Source organism: Monodelphis domestica, chromosome X (assembly GCF_027887165.1).
Source record: "Monodelphis domestica isolate mMonDom1 chromosome X, mMonDom1.pri, whole genome shotgun sequence".
Lineage (NCBI taxonomy): Eukaryota > Metazoa > Chordata > Mammalia > Didelphimorphia > Didelphidae > Monodelphis > Monodelphis domestica.
Window position 1 is genome coordinate 77030000 of NC_077235.1, and position 14971 is coordinate 77044970.

The window sequence follows — 14971 nt, forward strand, 5'->3', positions numbered from 1 at the left end:
CCCAAGAACACAGAATGTCAGAGATAGAAGGGAGCCAAGAACACAGAATATCAGAGCTAGAAGGGACCCAAGAACACAGAATGTCAGAGATAGAAGGGAGCCAAGAACACAGAATATGTATCAGAGATAGAAGTGGCCCAAAAGAACACAGACTATCACAGCTAGAAGGAACCTTGAGAACATGGAATATCAGAGCTCGAAGGGACCTAAGAACACAGAATGCCAGAGCTAGAAGGAACCCCGAGAACACAGAATATCACAGCTAGAACGGACCTTAAGAACACAATATTAGAGCTAGAAAGGACCCTGAGAACACTGAATGTCCAAGATGAGACAGAGGAGCCTTAGAATGCACAATGTCAGGGCTGTGAGGGCCCTTAGAACAGATGATCAATGAACTACCTACCACTTTCTGCTGGCCCAGGCATGGTGCTCGGTACTGGGGCTGTATAGACAAGGACAAAATGAAAATTCCTGTTGTCAAGGGGAGGACATTCTATCAGTGTTATCATTTGATAAATAAAGCTAGCTCCCACAATTCCAGAGTAAGTCACTTGCAGCGTGGAGGGCAGGGATCATGTTGAATCTGATGCTGGGGGAGCACAGTTTTGATGGATGAGCCTGAGATATTCTCAGAGTTGGAGGGGAGACGGCCAGGCCAGTTCAAGGGCAGGGTCTTCTGTGTGCATGTGAGGAAAAGCAAGAAGACAGGAGCACGTGGAAAGGGGAGTTGGAACAGATCGGAAAGAGTGTGGGGCCAGATTGGAAAGGGTGCAAAATGCCAAATAGAGGTTACATTTGAGCTTAAAGGCAACAGGGAACAATCAATGGAATTTCATTGAGCAAGGGGGTGACTGTCAGATGTCTGTTTTAGAGAAATAATTTCAGCAGATTTTGCAGACAATGCCTTGGGGTGAAGAGATACTTGAGGCAGGGAGACCAATTAGGAGGCCGCTACTACACTAGTCCAGGAAAGGCCTTGAACAACAAGTCTAGAGACAAGAGGATGGATGCCAAAGATATTATGGAGACAGATAGGGACAAGGTTTGGCACATGATTGGCATGTCTAGGGTGAATGTGAAGATGGCTCCAAGATTAGCGCCATGGATGGCCAGAAAGATGGTGAGAGAAATAGGGAAGTTCCAGAAACAGGAAGGACCATTAGGTGGTCAGTGCTACTTACTGCTTGACTCATTGAAGTTGGAAGGGATGGACTCTGCAATGGTGGAGCACAGGGCTGCATTCTGAGCTCTTGGGGAAGAGAGTAAAGGCAAGGAATGAGAGAGATCTACTGCTCCAACTACTTTGTTTTTGCAGAGAAAGATGCCAAGGCCTGAAGAAAGGAAGTGATTTGCTCAGGATCACCCAGGCAGAATTTGAGACCAGGTTCCCTAGTTCCAAATTTAGGGCTCTTTCCACTGTCTGATGTCAGTGCAGGCAGTGGGGAGCTATCATAGATTCTTGAGCTGAGGAGTCATGTAATGAAAGAAAATGAGCATCTGGCCCGTGTCCTCTGGTCATGGACATCTGACAGGGAACATTTGAAAAAGATGGATTTGGATCCTCATTCCATCATTAGAGCTCCACAGGCAGCCAATTCCGAGCTGTCATAATGGAATGTGCAGCTGTCTGGCTTGACTGGTTCAGTCACGGAGCTCCGGGCACACAGACAGCTGAAGAAGATGATCCCCCAAGGCCAGAGACCTCACGGAGCTCAGAGTGGCCGTGGCTGCCTGTGGGCCACTGCTGGCAAAAGGCCGAGGCCCTGCGCCAAAGCCTTGAGTGAGACCATTGGGTGGCAATAATGCCTCACTGCCCCGTCCCCATCTCTGAAGGTTGATGGACCCTGGGCCATGGGGACCCTTTCCTCAACTCCACCCTATTTTACTCTCAGTTTATAACTTCCTGCTCAGGCTCTTCTGTCTCTCCGTCTCTCTTTTTCTCTCTCTTTCTTAAACTCTTTATCTCTTTTACTGTCTCTGTCTTTTTCTTTCTTTTGCTGTCTCTGTATCTGTCTCTCTCTCACCCCACCTCCCTCTCTCCCTTTAGTGGACATGGGCTCCACTCCCCTTGTTAGGAGGCAGGAACTTGGGAAAAAGGCAGTGTGGCATAGTAGAGAATACACACTGGGTGGGAGTTCTGGCTTGGCAATTTTATGACTGGGCAAATCGCTCTTCCCCTAAACTCAATTTCCCAACTCCATGCCTTTGCTCATGATGTTCTCCCTGCCTGGAGTGGCTTTTCTTGGCTTCAATTCCCTCATCTGTAAAATGGGGTCGGTTAATGGATGTTCTTCCTATCTCCTGGGGGGTGTTGCAAAGGGGGCCTTTTGCAAGTCCCTGGGGGCTCCAAAAGCTGGCGTCCTTCTTGTTATATTTCCCAGGGATCCCCGTGCCCCCAGGACCTTCTCTTGCACAGCCTTCTGAGAGAAGCAGGGGCCCTTTCTTCCCTGGGGAGTTTCCCGGCTGATCTCTCCCCTCATATCTGCCCTCTACCCAGGGACCTTTGAGATCTACTGTCAGGAAGGCAGCCACCTCCAGGCAGGAATGAGGGCGTCCTACAATGTCTCCAGGTGCCAAGGCAGAAGATCTGAAGCCCAGCGGTACCAAGTAGTTCGCACCTACTACATCATGGCTGAGGAGATGGAATGGGACTACTGCCCGAATCGAACCTGGGAGATGGACTGGCATAATCAGTCAGAGAAGGAGAGGTGAGGAGCCTGCCAGGGAGGAGGAAGTTAAGGCAGACATTTAAGAAGGCCCAGAGCACAGTGCTGGCCTCTGGGACAGAAAATCCTTTGATCCTCCCCTCAAGGAGGGACAGCTAGGGGGCACCACAGTGCCCAGAGTACTGGCCTTGGAATCACAAAGAGCTGTGTTCAGATGTAGCCTCAGACACTAGCAAGTCACTTCACCTCTTCCTGCCTCCATTTCCTCCTTTGTAAAATGGGATCACAACAGCACCCACCTCCCAGACTTGTTATGAGGATCCAAGGAGATCCTATTTATAAAAAGCACTTAGTGCAGTTCCTGGCACATAGTAGGCACTTAATAAATATCAGATTTTTATCTAAGGGGCAAGGGGTGTGGGGGGAAGCTAGTAAGCTATGATCCAGGGGAGACTTATAGGAGGGCCAAGCATGGGAAAGGTGAAGAGGGAGCAGCCACTTCCGGCTCATCTCATGAAGGAGAGGGGCACCTTGGCTGTACTTTCAAGCAACTGAGGTCATTAACAACTGGGGAAAAGGAGAGATGGGCCCCAGGAAAGGGAAGAACAAAGGCTTAGAGGATCATAGAATAGCAGACAGTCCTGGAGCTGGCAGAGACATCAGGATCTATCTGGTTCCATCCCTTCATGTTCAGAAGAGAAAACAGGCTCCGAGAGAGCAAGGGATTTATTCAGGGTCACAAACAGAATCTGAGTTCTAGGGCTGGAGAGGATAGAACCTCAGAGACCAGTTGATCTAAATCCCTCATTTTTAAATATGAGGAAACTGAGGCCCATTTGGAGAGAAATGACTTGCCCAAGGTCACCCTGAAGATCCTAGATCTTTAGCTGGAAGGAACCTAGGAGGCTCTCTCATCCAACATTTGAAGAAACCGAGGCAGGGTTAAACGACTTGTCCAGGGTCCCACAGGTGGTAAGTATCTGAGGCCAGATTTGAACTCAGGCCTTCCTAATTTAGAGTATATTTGCTGCTTCAGGAGTCTGAGACCAGAGAGGGCAAGAGAAGGCTGAGGAATAGATAGAAAGTAGGCCAGTCTGGTTGGCATGTTAGGTGCAAGAGGCACAAAAGTTCTGTTCCTGGATGCTATCAGAGGAGGTCCCGCCATGGCACTGACTGAGCCCACTGAAAATCCAGAATATTTAGTGCAGAGTGGAGAGAGGAAGGGCCTTGAAGTTGGGAAGAGGTGCCTCTCCAGTTTGGGATCCTTTTTCTAATATTGGGGGCAAGTCATCAATGTGTATTGACAAAGGGCTTTTCCACACTGGGAATTCCTCATTCTGTTGAAATCCCGGCTCTTCTTTCCTGATTCAGGCCTGTCTGCTATCTCAGCCGGGCCTTTCCATCTGCATGAGTCACTCATTGGCTGTTCAGACCATCAGCGGGGCCATACTCAAAAGAGAAAAGGATCCCTGGGGGCCACGTGGTCACTTGGAGAACCACAAATTAGGATTCTCTGTGGTGCAGTGTTTCTCAGTGCATTTTGAGTCTGATTCGGGTGTCATTTGGATTGCTGTGACCCAGACCCTCTGCTCCTCTTCATGTTGGAGCATGGTACCCCATAGCGCAAAGAAACCAGTCTAGTTCCATGTCATTTCGTGAACGGCCAATGAATGGAATGCCCTACCTTGGAAGGGAATGGCTTTCCCCTCTTTGGAGGCCTTCGAGCCTGGGTCCAGGGTGTCAGGGTAGATGGCCGCTTGGGTCCCTTCCAACCCCACTTCTGTGATCCTCCGTTCTTCATTTTTCACTTGCCTGCCCCATGCCTCCGCTCAGTCACCAAATCTTGGTGCTTCTCTCTATGCCTGACTCGTGTCCTCTTCACCTCTGGGGTGAAGTCTTTCTTTCTTTTTTTCTTTTCCAGTAGCCTCCTGATTGGCCTCCCTCTCCACACAGCTGTCTACATGCCATTTGTAGAGCTCAGCTCTGGCCGCGTCACTCTTCTACTCAGTAAATTCTAGTAGCTCCCTATTACCTCCAAAGATCAAATATTTTGTTGTTTCTGCCTTGTCTAACTCTTTGCCTCACCATTTGGGGTTTTCGTGTCAGAAGTACTGACTGGAGTGCTTGGCCATTTTCTTCTCCAGCTCATTTGACAGAGGAGGAAACTGAGGCCAACAGGGTTAAGTGACTTGCCCAGAGTCCCACAGCTAGGAAGTATCTGAGGCCAAATTTGGACTTGGTTTCTCTTAATTCCTTTATCCACTGAGCCACTTAGCTGCCTTCCAGGACAGACTGTAAAGGGCTTCAAGTAGAGGAAGATATGTTTGATCTTGGAGCAGCTAGGCAGCTCAGTGGATAGAGCACCAGGCCTGGAGATGGTTTGTCCTGGGTTCCAATCTGGCTTCAGACACTTTCTAGCTGGGTGACCCTGGGCAAGTCACTTGACCCCCATTGCCTAGCCCTTAGCTCTCTTCTGCCTTGGAACCAACACACAGTATTGATTCTTTGATGGAAGGGAAGGTTTTAAAAAAAGGAATGGAAGTTTCTTCATGACAGGTATTTGTTTTGCTTGGAACATAGTAGGTGCTTAATAACTGCCTTTTGTCAGTTAGCTGTTGTGTGAAGTTGATCCATCAACGACTGACTCTTCCTCTCAGTCTTTCCATCTTTCTCAGCCCCTTCCCCAGTGTTTACAAATATACCTGGGGCCCCCCAATTCCTCTGTTGCCCCCTGCACCTCCCTTTCCCTGTCAGACTCCTAAAAAAGGATTGTCTCCTCCGCTCAGCATCACTTCTTCGCTTTCCGTGTGCCTCTCCCCCCACTTGTTGTTGCTCTGGCTTCTGCCCCAGCCTTTGTGCTTGAACCACTCCCTGAGGTTTCCCAACGATTTTCTACCTTGGGGATCCAATGGCCTTTTCTCAGCTCTCATCTTCCTTGATCTCTGTCGCTTGCGGCACTCTCCACCGCCCACGTCCATTGATTTGTGTGACGACTTTGTTATCTCCTGGTTCTCCCACCCGACTGATGGCTCCCGTCATGAGAGTCATCCTTTATATTTGGCACTGCGGTGTGGGTGTTCCCCAGGGCTCTGCCCGATTGTGTTTTCTCTTTTGTTCTCTCACGCAGAGACCTGATCAACATTCATGGGTGCAGTCAGCTGGCATCTTTGTGCCAGTCAATCCACAGTCCAAATCTCTCTCTGTGTGTAGTGTCAGATCAAGAGTCAAGAAGATCTGGTTCCAATCTCACTTCTGCTATCTATTCCCTGTGTGATCTTGGACAGCCTCTTTGGGGCTCAGTTTCCCAATCCCTAGGATCCAGGTGGGGTGGACTCTGGGTTCTGTGAGGTCCTTTTCTGGTCCTATAATCATTGAACTCCCTTCCTCATGTCACCTGAGATGTCAACAGTACAGCTCTTGGACCTTGCTTCTTCCCCAAATGTCCCCAACCACAGGCCTGAGTCATCTTGGGCTCTTCTCATTCCCTCTTTCCTCACACCCAATTAATTTTCTTCCTCAACCAATTAAGCCACTTCCTTAATTGGGTGTTCAACACTGTCAAAGATTAAAACCGTTCGAATGGCTTCCTAATTGCCCAATTAATTCTCTCAGATTGCAGTCTACTCATGCCATTACCTTCCTCAAAACTCTCCTGTGGCTCCCTATTACCTCTAGGAGAATATCACAACTCTTTGGTGGTTCAGCCATTCAGTGCTCTCCATATCCAGCTGAACTTTCCAGTCTTGTTTTATAGAGCAGGCCTTCACAAATTCTTCACTCCAGTCAAACTAGTACACTGCACAATGTTCCTGTCTCTGTGCCCGGATTGCCCTCTCTCTTTATGATATTTGGAATCCTTCTTTCAAAACTTGAGGCAGCTTTGTCATCCTCTGGGAAGAATTAGTGTCCTCTCTCTCCTCCAATGAGGTTGCAGGTACTTTTCTGTCTTGTATTTTCATATTGTCCTCTCCAATAGATTGTCAGCTCCTTGAAGATAGGAAAGGGGTGTTACGTTTTGTATAGTCTCCCTGAGCCCAGCATAAAGTAGGTGGTGTTTACTGAGTTGGAGCCAGAAATTCAAGTCATGGTTTGGCCTCTGACTTGCTGTGTGCCTTTAGCCAAGCCTCAGTTTCCTCATTGGTAAAATGAGTCTGAGAGAGCTGTAGTCACTATAAAATGAGAATGATACTTCTCGTCTCCTCCGTGCATTTGCAAAGGTTGTGCTCCATGCCAAGAACAAATTCCTTCTTTCCACCTTTTAGAATCATTCTCTTTCATCAGATTCAGGTGCCCCCTCTTCACCGGCACTTTCTTTGATCCTTATGGCTGTTACTGTTCTCTCTTTCCTCAGATATCTCTAGAGGTTTGCAATCACTTATTTTCCTCTCCACCTTGTATCATACTTATTTGGGTATAAGTTCTTCTCCTTTTGCCATAATAATAATAATTTCTCTAGTACTTTAAGGTTTGCAAAACCCCTTACCTGTATTATCTCATTCAATCTTCTCAGCCCTGTAAGTCGGTGCTGTTATTATCCCTATTTTACACATAAGGAAACTGAGGCTGAAAGCTGTTAAATGATTTAGTTAGAATCATACAACTAGGAAGTGACTGCAGTGCTGCTATCTGACTGCTATGCTATGAGCACCTCAAGAATGGACACTCCTTGAGGGCATGGAGTCTCGGTTTTTGTCTCTGTATAGCATAGTAGCACATGACTTAAAAAAATCCTTCCCTTCCATCTTAGAATCAATACTATGTATTGGTTCCAAGGCAGAACAGTGGTAAGGGCTAGGCAATGGGGGTTAAGTGACTTGTCCAGGGTCACACAGCTGGGAAGTGTCTGAGGCCAGATTGGAACCCAAGATCTTCTGTCTCTACACCTGGCTTTCTATCTACTGAGTCACCTGGCTCTTTCCTGTTACATGATTTTTTGAATTTGATCTTATCTTTTTAGTTTCAAAAGCTTAATTGATATATTTTAAAATTTTTTCTTTATATGTGTGTGTGAGTGTGTATGTGTCTGTGTCTGTCCCCTCTCTCTCCTTCAAAGGCAGAGGCCAGAGATACCTCCCTTCAGGCTGATATTAACTCTTTATGACTACTCTTTGGGGCTGATCACAGGCTTAGAAGGGTCCCCAGAAGCCATCTAGCCCAACCCTGTCATTTGACAGAGGGGGAAACTGAGGCTCAGAGAGGATAGAGGACTTGTTCAAGGTCTCCCACTGGAAGAGGTGGCATCTGAATCTCAGTCCCCTGCCACAGCCTGCATTCCTTCCCCCTGTATCATGCTGCCCGAATCTGCCTAACTGCACTGTGCCGTCTGGCCCGCGGCTCTCCGTCTTGTCCCCAAGGACGGCACAAACGACTTTGTCAGACGCTTTGGTGAAATCCAGGCATGCGACATCTGTTGAACTCCCCAGCTCTCCCGGGCTGGTGACCCTCTCAGAAAGGAAATGAGGCGAGCCTGGCGCAACTTGTTCTGGGCAAACCGTGTCATGTCAGCTTTTAGTGTTAACATTTCCCTCTCCAGCTTGGCGGCTGGCGGCCCTTTAATAATACATCTTAAAACTGTCAGGAAGCGGTTCCCCGGCTCCCTTCGGGGACTCTGGCTTCTTGCTTTTTTGCAAGCCAGACCCTCTCTCCTCTTCCAGGCCTGTGGCCTTGCCAGTGCCCCCCCCCGCCCCCACCGCTTTCAGAGGAAGTCAATCTCTTCAGCAGCCATGGGTGGTCTGTCCCTAGGGATGTGGCCATCTGAGGACAGGCCTGTGCCCTTTTGTTAGCTGCTCCCTTATTGAAGGTTCACCTCCCTGGTGACCGTGTTTGTTCTGTCCTTCCCAGGCTGAAGATTATTTTCTTTGGCAGGAAAAAAAACTATGGTATGGCACTTTGGTATGGCACATTGGCTAGAGAAAACTGGGTTAGCTGCGTGACCCTGGACAAGGTACTTCCCTTCCCTTGTTGCTGACCTCTGAAGTAAGCCCTAGATCTTGGATCACATGTGTGGCCCTGGAAAAGTCCTTTCCCTGCCATGAGCCTCAGTTTTCTCTTCTGCAAAATGAAGGAGTTGGGCTAGAGAACCTCTGAGGGCTACTCCAGCTCTAGGCAGGATCCTGAGTCAAGTAGTTGTGTGTCTCCCTTTTGTCGGATTTTCCCCACTCCTCAGGCCTCTCCTTCCTGCACTCTGCCAGCCCAGTCCTCTCTGTTGGCCCCTGTTGGCCTCATCCTCCTCCATTCATTGGGAGCTAGGCCAGGCCTGTGCCATGCGGTAGTACTCAGCCTCCCTTACCTGCCTTCACTTCCTTTTCCAAAAGATCTAAGCACACTGATATCAGAGCTCTTTGAGCCTCCATGCTAGCTCTGCCCAAAGCTCCCCTTTTCTGCCTTCCCAGAATGGTTCCTGGCCGTGTTTCCAGAGCCTCCCACCCTTCCTGAGCCAACTTCTCCTTTAGGACTTTAGGCCCTTGGGGCAGCTGGGGGGCTAAGTAAATAGAGAGCCAGACCTGGAGACAGGAGGTCCTGGGTTCCAATCTGGCCACAGACACTTCCTAGCTGGGTGACCCTGGGCAAGTCACTTGACCCTCATTGCCTAACCCTTACCATTCTTCTGCCTTGGAACCTGTATACGGTTTTGATTCTAAAATGGAAGGCAAGGGGTTAAAGAAAAGGTTAGGCCCCAGGGATGTTTTCTAGTCCATCCTTCCCTGGGATCCCATCCCTCAATGGACCTCCCTGCTTTAGGATCTCTAGTTTCCCTCTGGGCAGCAATGCTTTGGGCATGTGTATCCAGCCGTCTATCCTTTCATCCCTTCTTGGCTACTGTCTCCTGTGAATTATGGGGCCCCTGCCACCACTTTCCCCAGGTTGTAGTATGGCTGCTCCTCTCTCTGGCATTCCAGGCATGTCTACAGAGAGAGTTTGCTCCTTGCTCTCTTCATTTTGACTCCTTCTTGAATGGACTCGCAGAACTCTAGACATACATGCATATTAGACCCTTACCTTCTGCCTTAGAGCTAGGTATCAATTCCCAGGCAGAAGAGCAGTAAAGGCTGCGCAATGGGGGTAAGTGACTTGCTCAGGGTCCCACAGCCTGGAAGCTGTATGCAATATTATTATTATTACAAAAACCCCTTCCCTTCCACCTTAGAATCAGTACTGTGTGTTGGGCCCAAGGGAGAAGAGTGGTCAGGGCTGGGCATTGTGTGCTGCTTCTTTTCCTTCATCTTCCTCTTTTGCTCTCTGGATGTTCTTCCATCCTCTGGCTTCTTGACGTGAGTTGGAGTTCCCCTCCCTTTGTCATTTCCTTTGGCTGCCAGAGCCATTATCTTTGCCATTTCTAAGAGGATTCCCACCCTGATCCCGACCCCCTGGGGAGCGGAGAGATGTCTCCTGAGGCCTTGGACCTTCTTACCATGGAAGCTATGGATGTTGTGTTCTGGCTGTGGGCTCGGACATGCCCGAGGGCACGTGCCTAGCAAGGTGGCAGGAGGCAGGACCTAGAACAGATCCCAAGCTTCCTGCCTCCTAGTCTGGTGTCTCCCACTTGGAATTGCAGGGCTCAGAACTGCCAAAGACCTTCCTTCCTTTAGGCCGATGTGCTATTAACCCCATTTCCAGGACACTGAAGCCCACACAGCCAAGGGAACCTGCCAAAATTCCCATATGGAATATATGCCAGAGTCGACTCTCCTGCCATTTAGTCCAAGGCTCTTCCTGCCATTTTCGTTGCCTCTCTTGGGCATGGTGGGCAGTTGAAGAGGTTTTAGTAGCAGGAGCCACTGATGGGCTTAAGTCAGGTCTCTGTTTCCCTCGCCAAGCAATGAGACCCTCAGAGTGTACCTGTAGGAAGAAGAGGGTCACTTCTCTGTGCCTCAGTTTTTCCATCTATGGTATAGGACAGTGTCCTTCCTTATATCTGAAAATAAGCTTGTCCCCCCAAGGGATCCCTGTGCCCATTGGTTGGGGGCCTGATGACATTCTGTTGGAATTTTCCAGCTATAGCCATGTCTTTCTGAGCAACGAAGATGGGCTCCTGGGTTCTCAGTACAAGAAAGTCGTCTACAGGGAGTATAATGATGGTACATTCAGGACTCCCAGACCAAGAACTGGTCCAGAAGAGCACTTGGGAATTCTGGGTAAGCACGCCAACTTCACTTCCCCTTTTTCTCCATTCTCTTCTCTCTCTTCCCCCATCCCTAGAAACTGTGACTCAGAGCCTATGCCACAGGATAAGGAAAAAAGGACCAAACTGGATCAATACCCAGGCACCTTCCTCTGGTCAAACTGGGCCTGTGACGCCAAGAGAAAAGGGATCCGAGATTCATTCAGAGGCAGCTGGACACTGATTTAGCTAGATGGTACCGTAGTGCACAGAGCACTCAGACTTTACTAGATGGGCGACTCTGGGCAATTCATGGTACTTCTGTCTGCCTCAGTTTCTGCATCTGTAAAATGGGGATCATAACAAATCTTCTGAAAATTGTCGTGAGGGTCAAATTGGATAATATTTGTAAAGTACTTACTTAGCAGTGTGGCTGGCACATAGTAGGTGTTTCATAAATCTCCTTGCCAGGCAACAGGATTGGGTACTACTGAAACAATCCACATGGCCATAGATCAGCTGCTTCATCCACCTCCTAAGTGGGTTCATATGCTCCTATTTACTACTATGTTTTCAAACCTGTTTTATTGAAGCCTTTTGGTATTACCTCAGGCATTCTGGGAAATGCCTGTCTCCACCTCCCACTCCAAAATGAACTCTCCTTTCTAACAAAGAGAAACAATTCAAAAACCCATTTCCTCTGACAACTGCTCCCAAGAAGCCATTTTAGTCCAGTTATTTTCTTCTTTGTTGAGTGGAGGGAAGCAGGCTGGGCCTCATCATCAATTATTCAGACTGTGGCTGACATTTATTAAGACCTACTATGTGCCAGGCACTATGTTAAGTGCTCTTAACAAGTATTATCTCAGAGCATCTGGGTGGCTCAGTGGATTGAGAGTCAGACCAAGATATGGGAGATCCTAGGTTCAAATCCAGCCTCAGACACATCCTAGCAGGATGGCCCTGGACAAGTCCCTTACTACACCTCACCTAGCCCTTCCCTCTCTTCTGCCTTGGAATCAATACTCAGTACTGAATATAAGACAGAAGGTAAGGGTTTAACCCCCCCCCAATAGAAACCCCTATGAGTATTATCTCATTTGAACCTCAGAACAACCTTGCTAGTATTAATCCCATTTTTTTAGTTCAGAAAGCAGAGGCAAACAGGGTTCAGTGACTTTTCCAGGGTCGCCCATTTAGTAAGCATCTGGGGCTGGATTTGAACTCAGGTCTTCCTGAAGTACTACTCCAGGTCCAGTGCTCTGCCCACTGGCCCATCAGTTCCTTAGCCTTTCTTCGGATCCTCCGCTCTTGGCCTGCACCTGGCAAATGTTTAATGAATGCACTTGATGGTGCTCCTTGTCTCCGTTCTCCCTTGTTTACTTGAGAATGCCCCTTTGGTCTAGTTATGAAAGGTTACTTTCTCTAATTTTTGAAGATTTGACCTTTTATATTCATGTTTCCTGGCCCCTCGGAGGCAGGTCTTCCCTTTGGAGCTCTTTTATGTAGTAGAGTAAGAGCTGGACGATGTGACCTGAATCCAAAGGAAATTGACCAACAGTCAAGGATTCAACCAATGGGCCAGATGATTTTGCTCTCCTTGCCCCATAGAGAAAGTCAATGGGTATGCCAGAGCAGCTTGCATACCCGCTCCCTAAATTTAGGGCCAAGACTCGAGCCCTTGGGCCAAGGGTTGACAGGATAGCACCCATCAGTCTTCCTTCTCTTGACTGTTTCTGTATGACCCAGGAGCTACAAATGGTTTTGAGATTTTCAATAAAGTTTTATTGTATTTAAAAATACAAAAACTAGGACAGCAAGGCAGCCCAGTGGATTGAGAGCCAAGCTTGGATACTGGAGGTCCTGGGTTTAAATCTGGCCTCAGACTCTTCCTAGCTGTGTGACCCTGGGCAAGTCACTTCACCCCCCCCCCCATTGCTCTTCTGCCTTGGAGTCGATATACAGTATTGATTCTAAGACAGAAAGGAAGGGTACAAATAAATAAACAAGAATACCTTGGGACAGCTGGGTGGCTCAGTGGATTGAGAGCCAGACCTGGAGATAGGAGGTCCTGGGTTCCAGTCTGGCCTCAAGATACTTCCTGTGTGAACCTGGGCAAGTCACTTGACCTAGTTGCTTATAGCTCTTCTGTCTTAGAGTTGATACTTAGTTTGGATTCTAAGATGGAAGGTAAGGGTTTTTTACCCTTATTTTCTTTCCTAAAATCAGTACTTAGAATTAGTTTTAAGACCAAAGAGTTGTCAGGGATAGGTGATGGGGGTTAAGTCTCGAGGCCTGGCTCTCAATCCACTGAGCCTCCCAGCTGCATCCAAAGTAAGAGTTTTTAAAAAATAAAAATGAAAACAATATGCTCATAGCTCTTTGGCCAAAAGGATTTGACCCATGGGCCAGGCTGTAGTTTGCTGAGCCCTGCATGAGCCCCTTTCTGGCCTTGGATTTAGTCAGAGAATAGGCCAGGCCTGGCCACTGGAGGAGTGAGCCTGTGCCCATTGCAGGAGTCCCACCAATCCGCTCCTCTGTTCTCTCCTTTCTGACTGATAAATCCAGCCCTGTCTTCTCCTCCTCCCCAGGACCGCTGCTCCGGGGAGAGGTCGGCGATATCCTAACTGTGGTGTTCAAGAACAATGCCAGCCGCCCCTACTCTGTGGGTGCCCGTGGGGTGCTGGAGCACGAAGCTGGCTCAGCCCGACCTGCCGAGCCTGGTGAGTACGGATGTTCTGAGTAGGGGCACCTTGCTTTGGGCCACTCACCCTAGTGGCCAGCTGTACGTTCCCTTCCATGATGAGTCATTTGGCTTAATACCTAGTGACATGTTTACTTGGCCAGCAAGCTAAATCTCAACCCTTAGGCAGCCATCTTGGCAGAGGGCATAGCATATTGGGTGGATTCGAGGGCCCTGTGTTCAAATCCCATCACATTGCGTGATCTCTTTAGGCCTTGATTTCTCCATCTGTAAAATGAGGGAGTTGGACTCGATGTCCTCAGATATCCCTTCCAGCTTCAAATACTTCAGTGACTTCCCCAAACATGCCATTGGTTGCTAGGCTAACCATCCCAAGCTTCTTCAGACAGAAGACATTGTCAAGTACTTGCAGTCTGAGCCTGGGAGGACTTTGGCCCTGGGGAGATCTCCTGTGGGGAGAAAGGGATTCAATTTTCCTTGCTTGGGCTCTGAGTGAACGCCTGACTCAGTCAGCGAGGGCGTCAGGAAAGCTTCCTGGTAATTAGAATGGTCCCCAAAGCCCAGTAGGCTGCCTCGAGATGTTGGAAATCAGCGAGTCCTGGAAATTTTCAAGTGGCAAGCAGTCCCTGTGGCAGGGACTTGGGAAAAGTGCTTTCTGCTTGGGCCTGCGTGTAACTCGATGCCGTCCAGAGGCCCCACTGCCTCGGAGAGTCCAATACACCATGAGATATTCCCAAATAGGTACCATATGGCACACCTCCTGCTCCAGGGCCCCCCGGCACCTCAAGCAGCCACTAGAAGGCCTTCTCTTTGGCATTTTCAACCCCTTAGAACCTGCGGCCTTCTGAGATTTCCAGCCTTTGTACACCTAGTATACTCTGTGTATGATCTAGCCACCCTGGCCTGCTTGCCGGTCCTCACACATGGTGTACTGTCTCCTGCCTGGAGTAGACTCCCTTCTTGTCTCCATCTATCTCTTAGAATCCTTAAGTTCCTTCAGGACTCAGCTTAAATTCCCCCTTTAGGAGGAGGTCTCCATGGTCTCTCCATCTCCTACTACCTTCCTCTTGTAGATTACCTTCCATCCATTCTCTGCATAGTTATCTTAACACTGTTGTTTGGCCTTCATTTATTTTTTCTTTTTTAAACCTTTACCTTCCATCTTAGAATCCATACTGGGTATTGGTTCCCAGACAGAGGAGTGGTAAAGGATAGGCCCATGGTGGTGAACCTATGGCACATGTGCCAGAGAGGGTGCTCAGAGTCCTCTCTATGGGCACACGTACCATTGCCCCTGCACAGAGTTTACCAGAGTTTGTTATTAGAAAGCCAGAGGGAGGTGGGGCTGGGCTGCTCCTCTCCCCCTTTCCTCATGTAAGTTTTGGGTTGTAGTTTGGGCACTTGGTCTCTAAAAGGTTTGCCATCACTGGACTAGGCAATGGGGATTAAGTGATTTGTCCAGGGTCACCTAGCTAGGAAGTGTCTGAGGTTAGATTT

The 14971-nt window shown here is 48.6% G+C and overlaps 1 protein-coding gene across 2 annotated transcripts in view; it reads left to right on the top strand.

Annotated features, from left to right (window-relative positions):
* HEPH (hephaestin) overlaps window positions 1-14971 on the top strand; it is a 60631-nt gene that overhangs the window by 26645 nt on the left and 19015 nt on the right. For both annotated transcript variants that reach the window (XM_056809720.1, XM_056809719.1), the window contains 3 exons: window positions 2501-2711; window positions 10665-10804; window positions 13362-13493. In XM_056809720.1, coding sequence (XP_056665698.1) covers window positions 2501-2711; window positions 10665-10804; window positions 13362-13493 — 483 coding nt within the window. The remainder of the gene's footprint in view (window positions 1-2500; window positions 2712-10664; window positions 10805-13361; window positions 13494-14971) is intronic.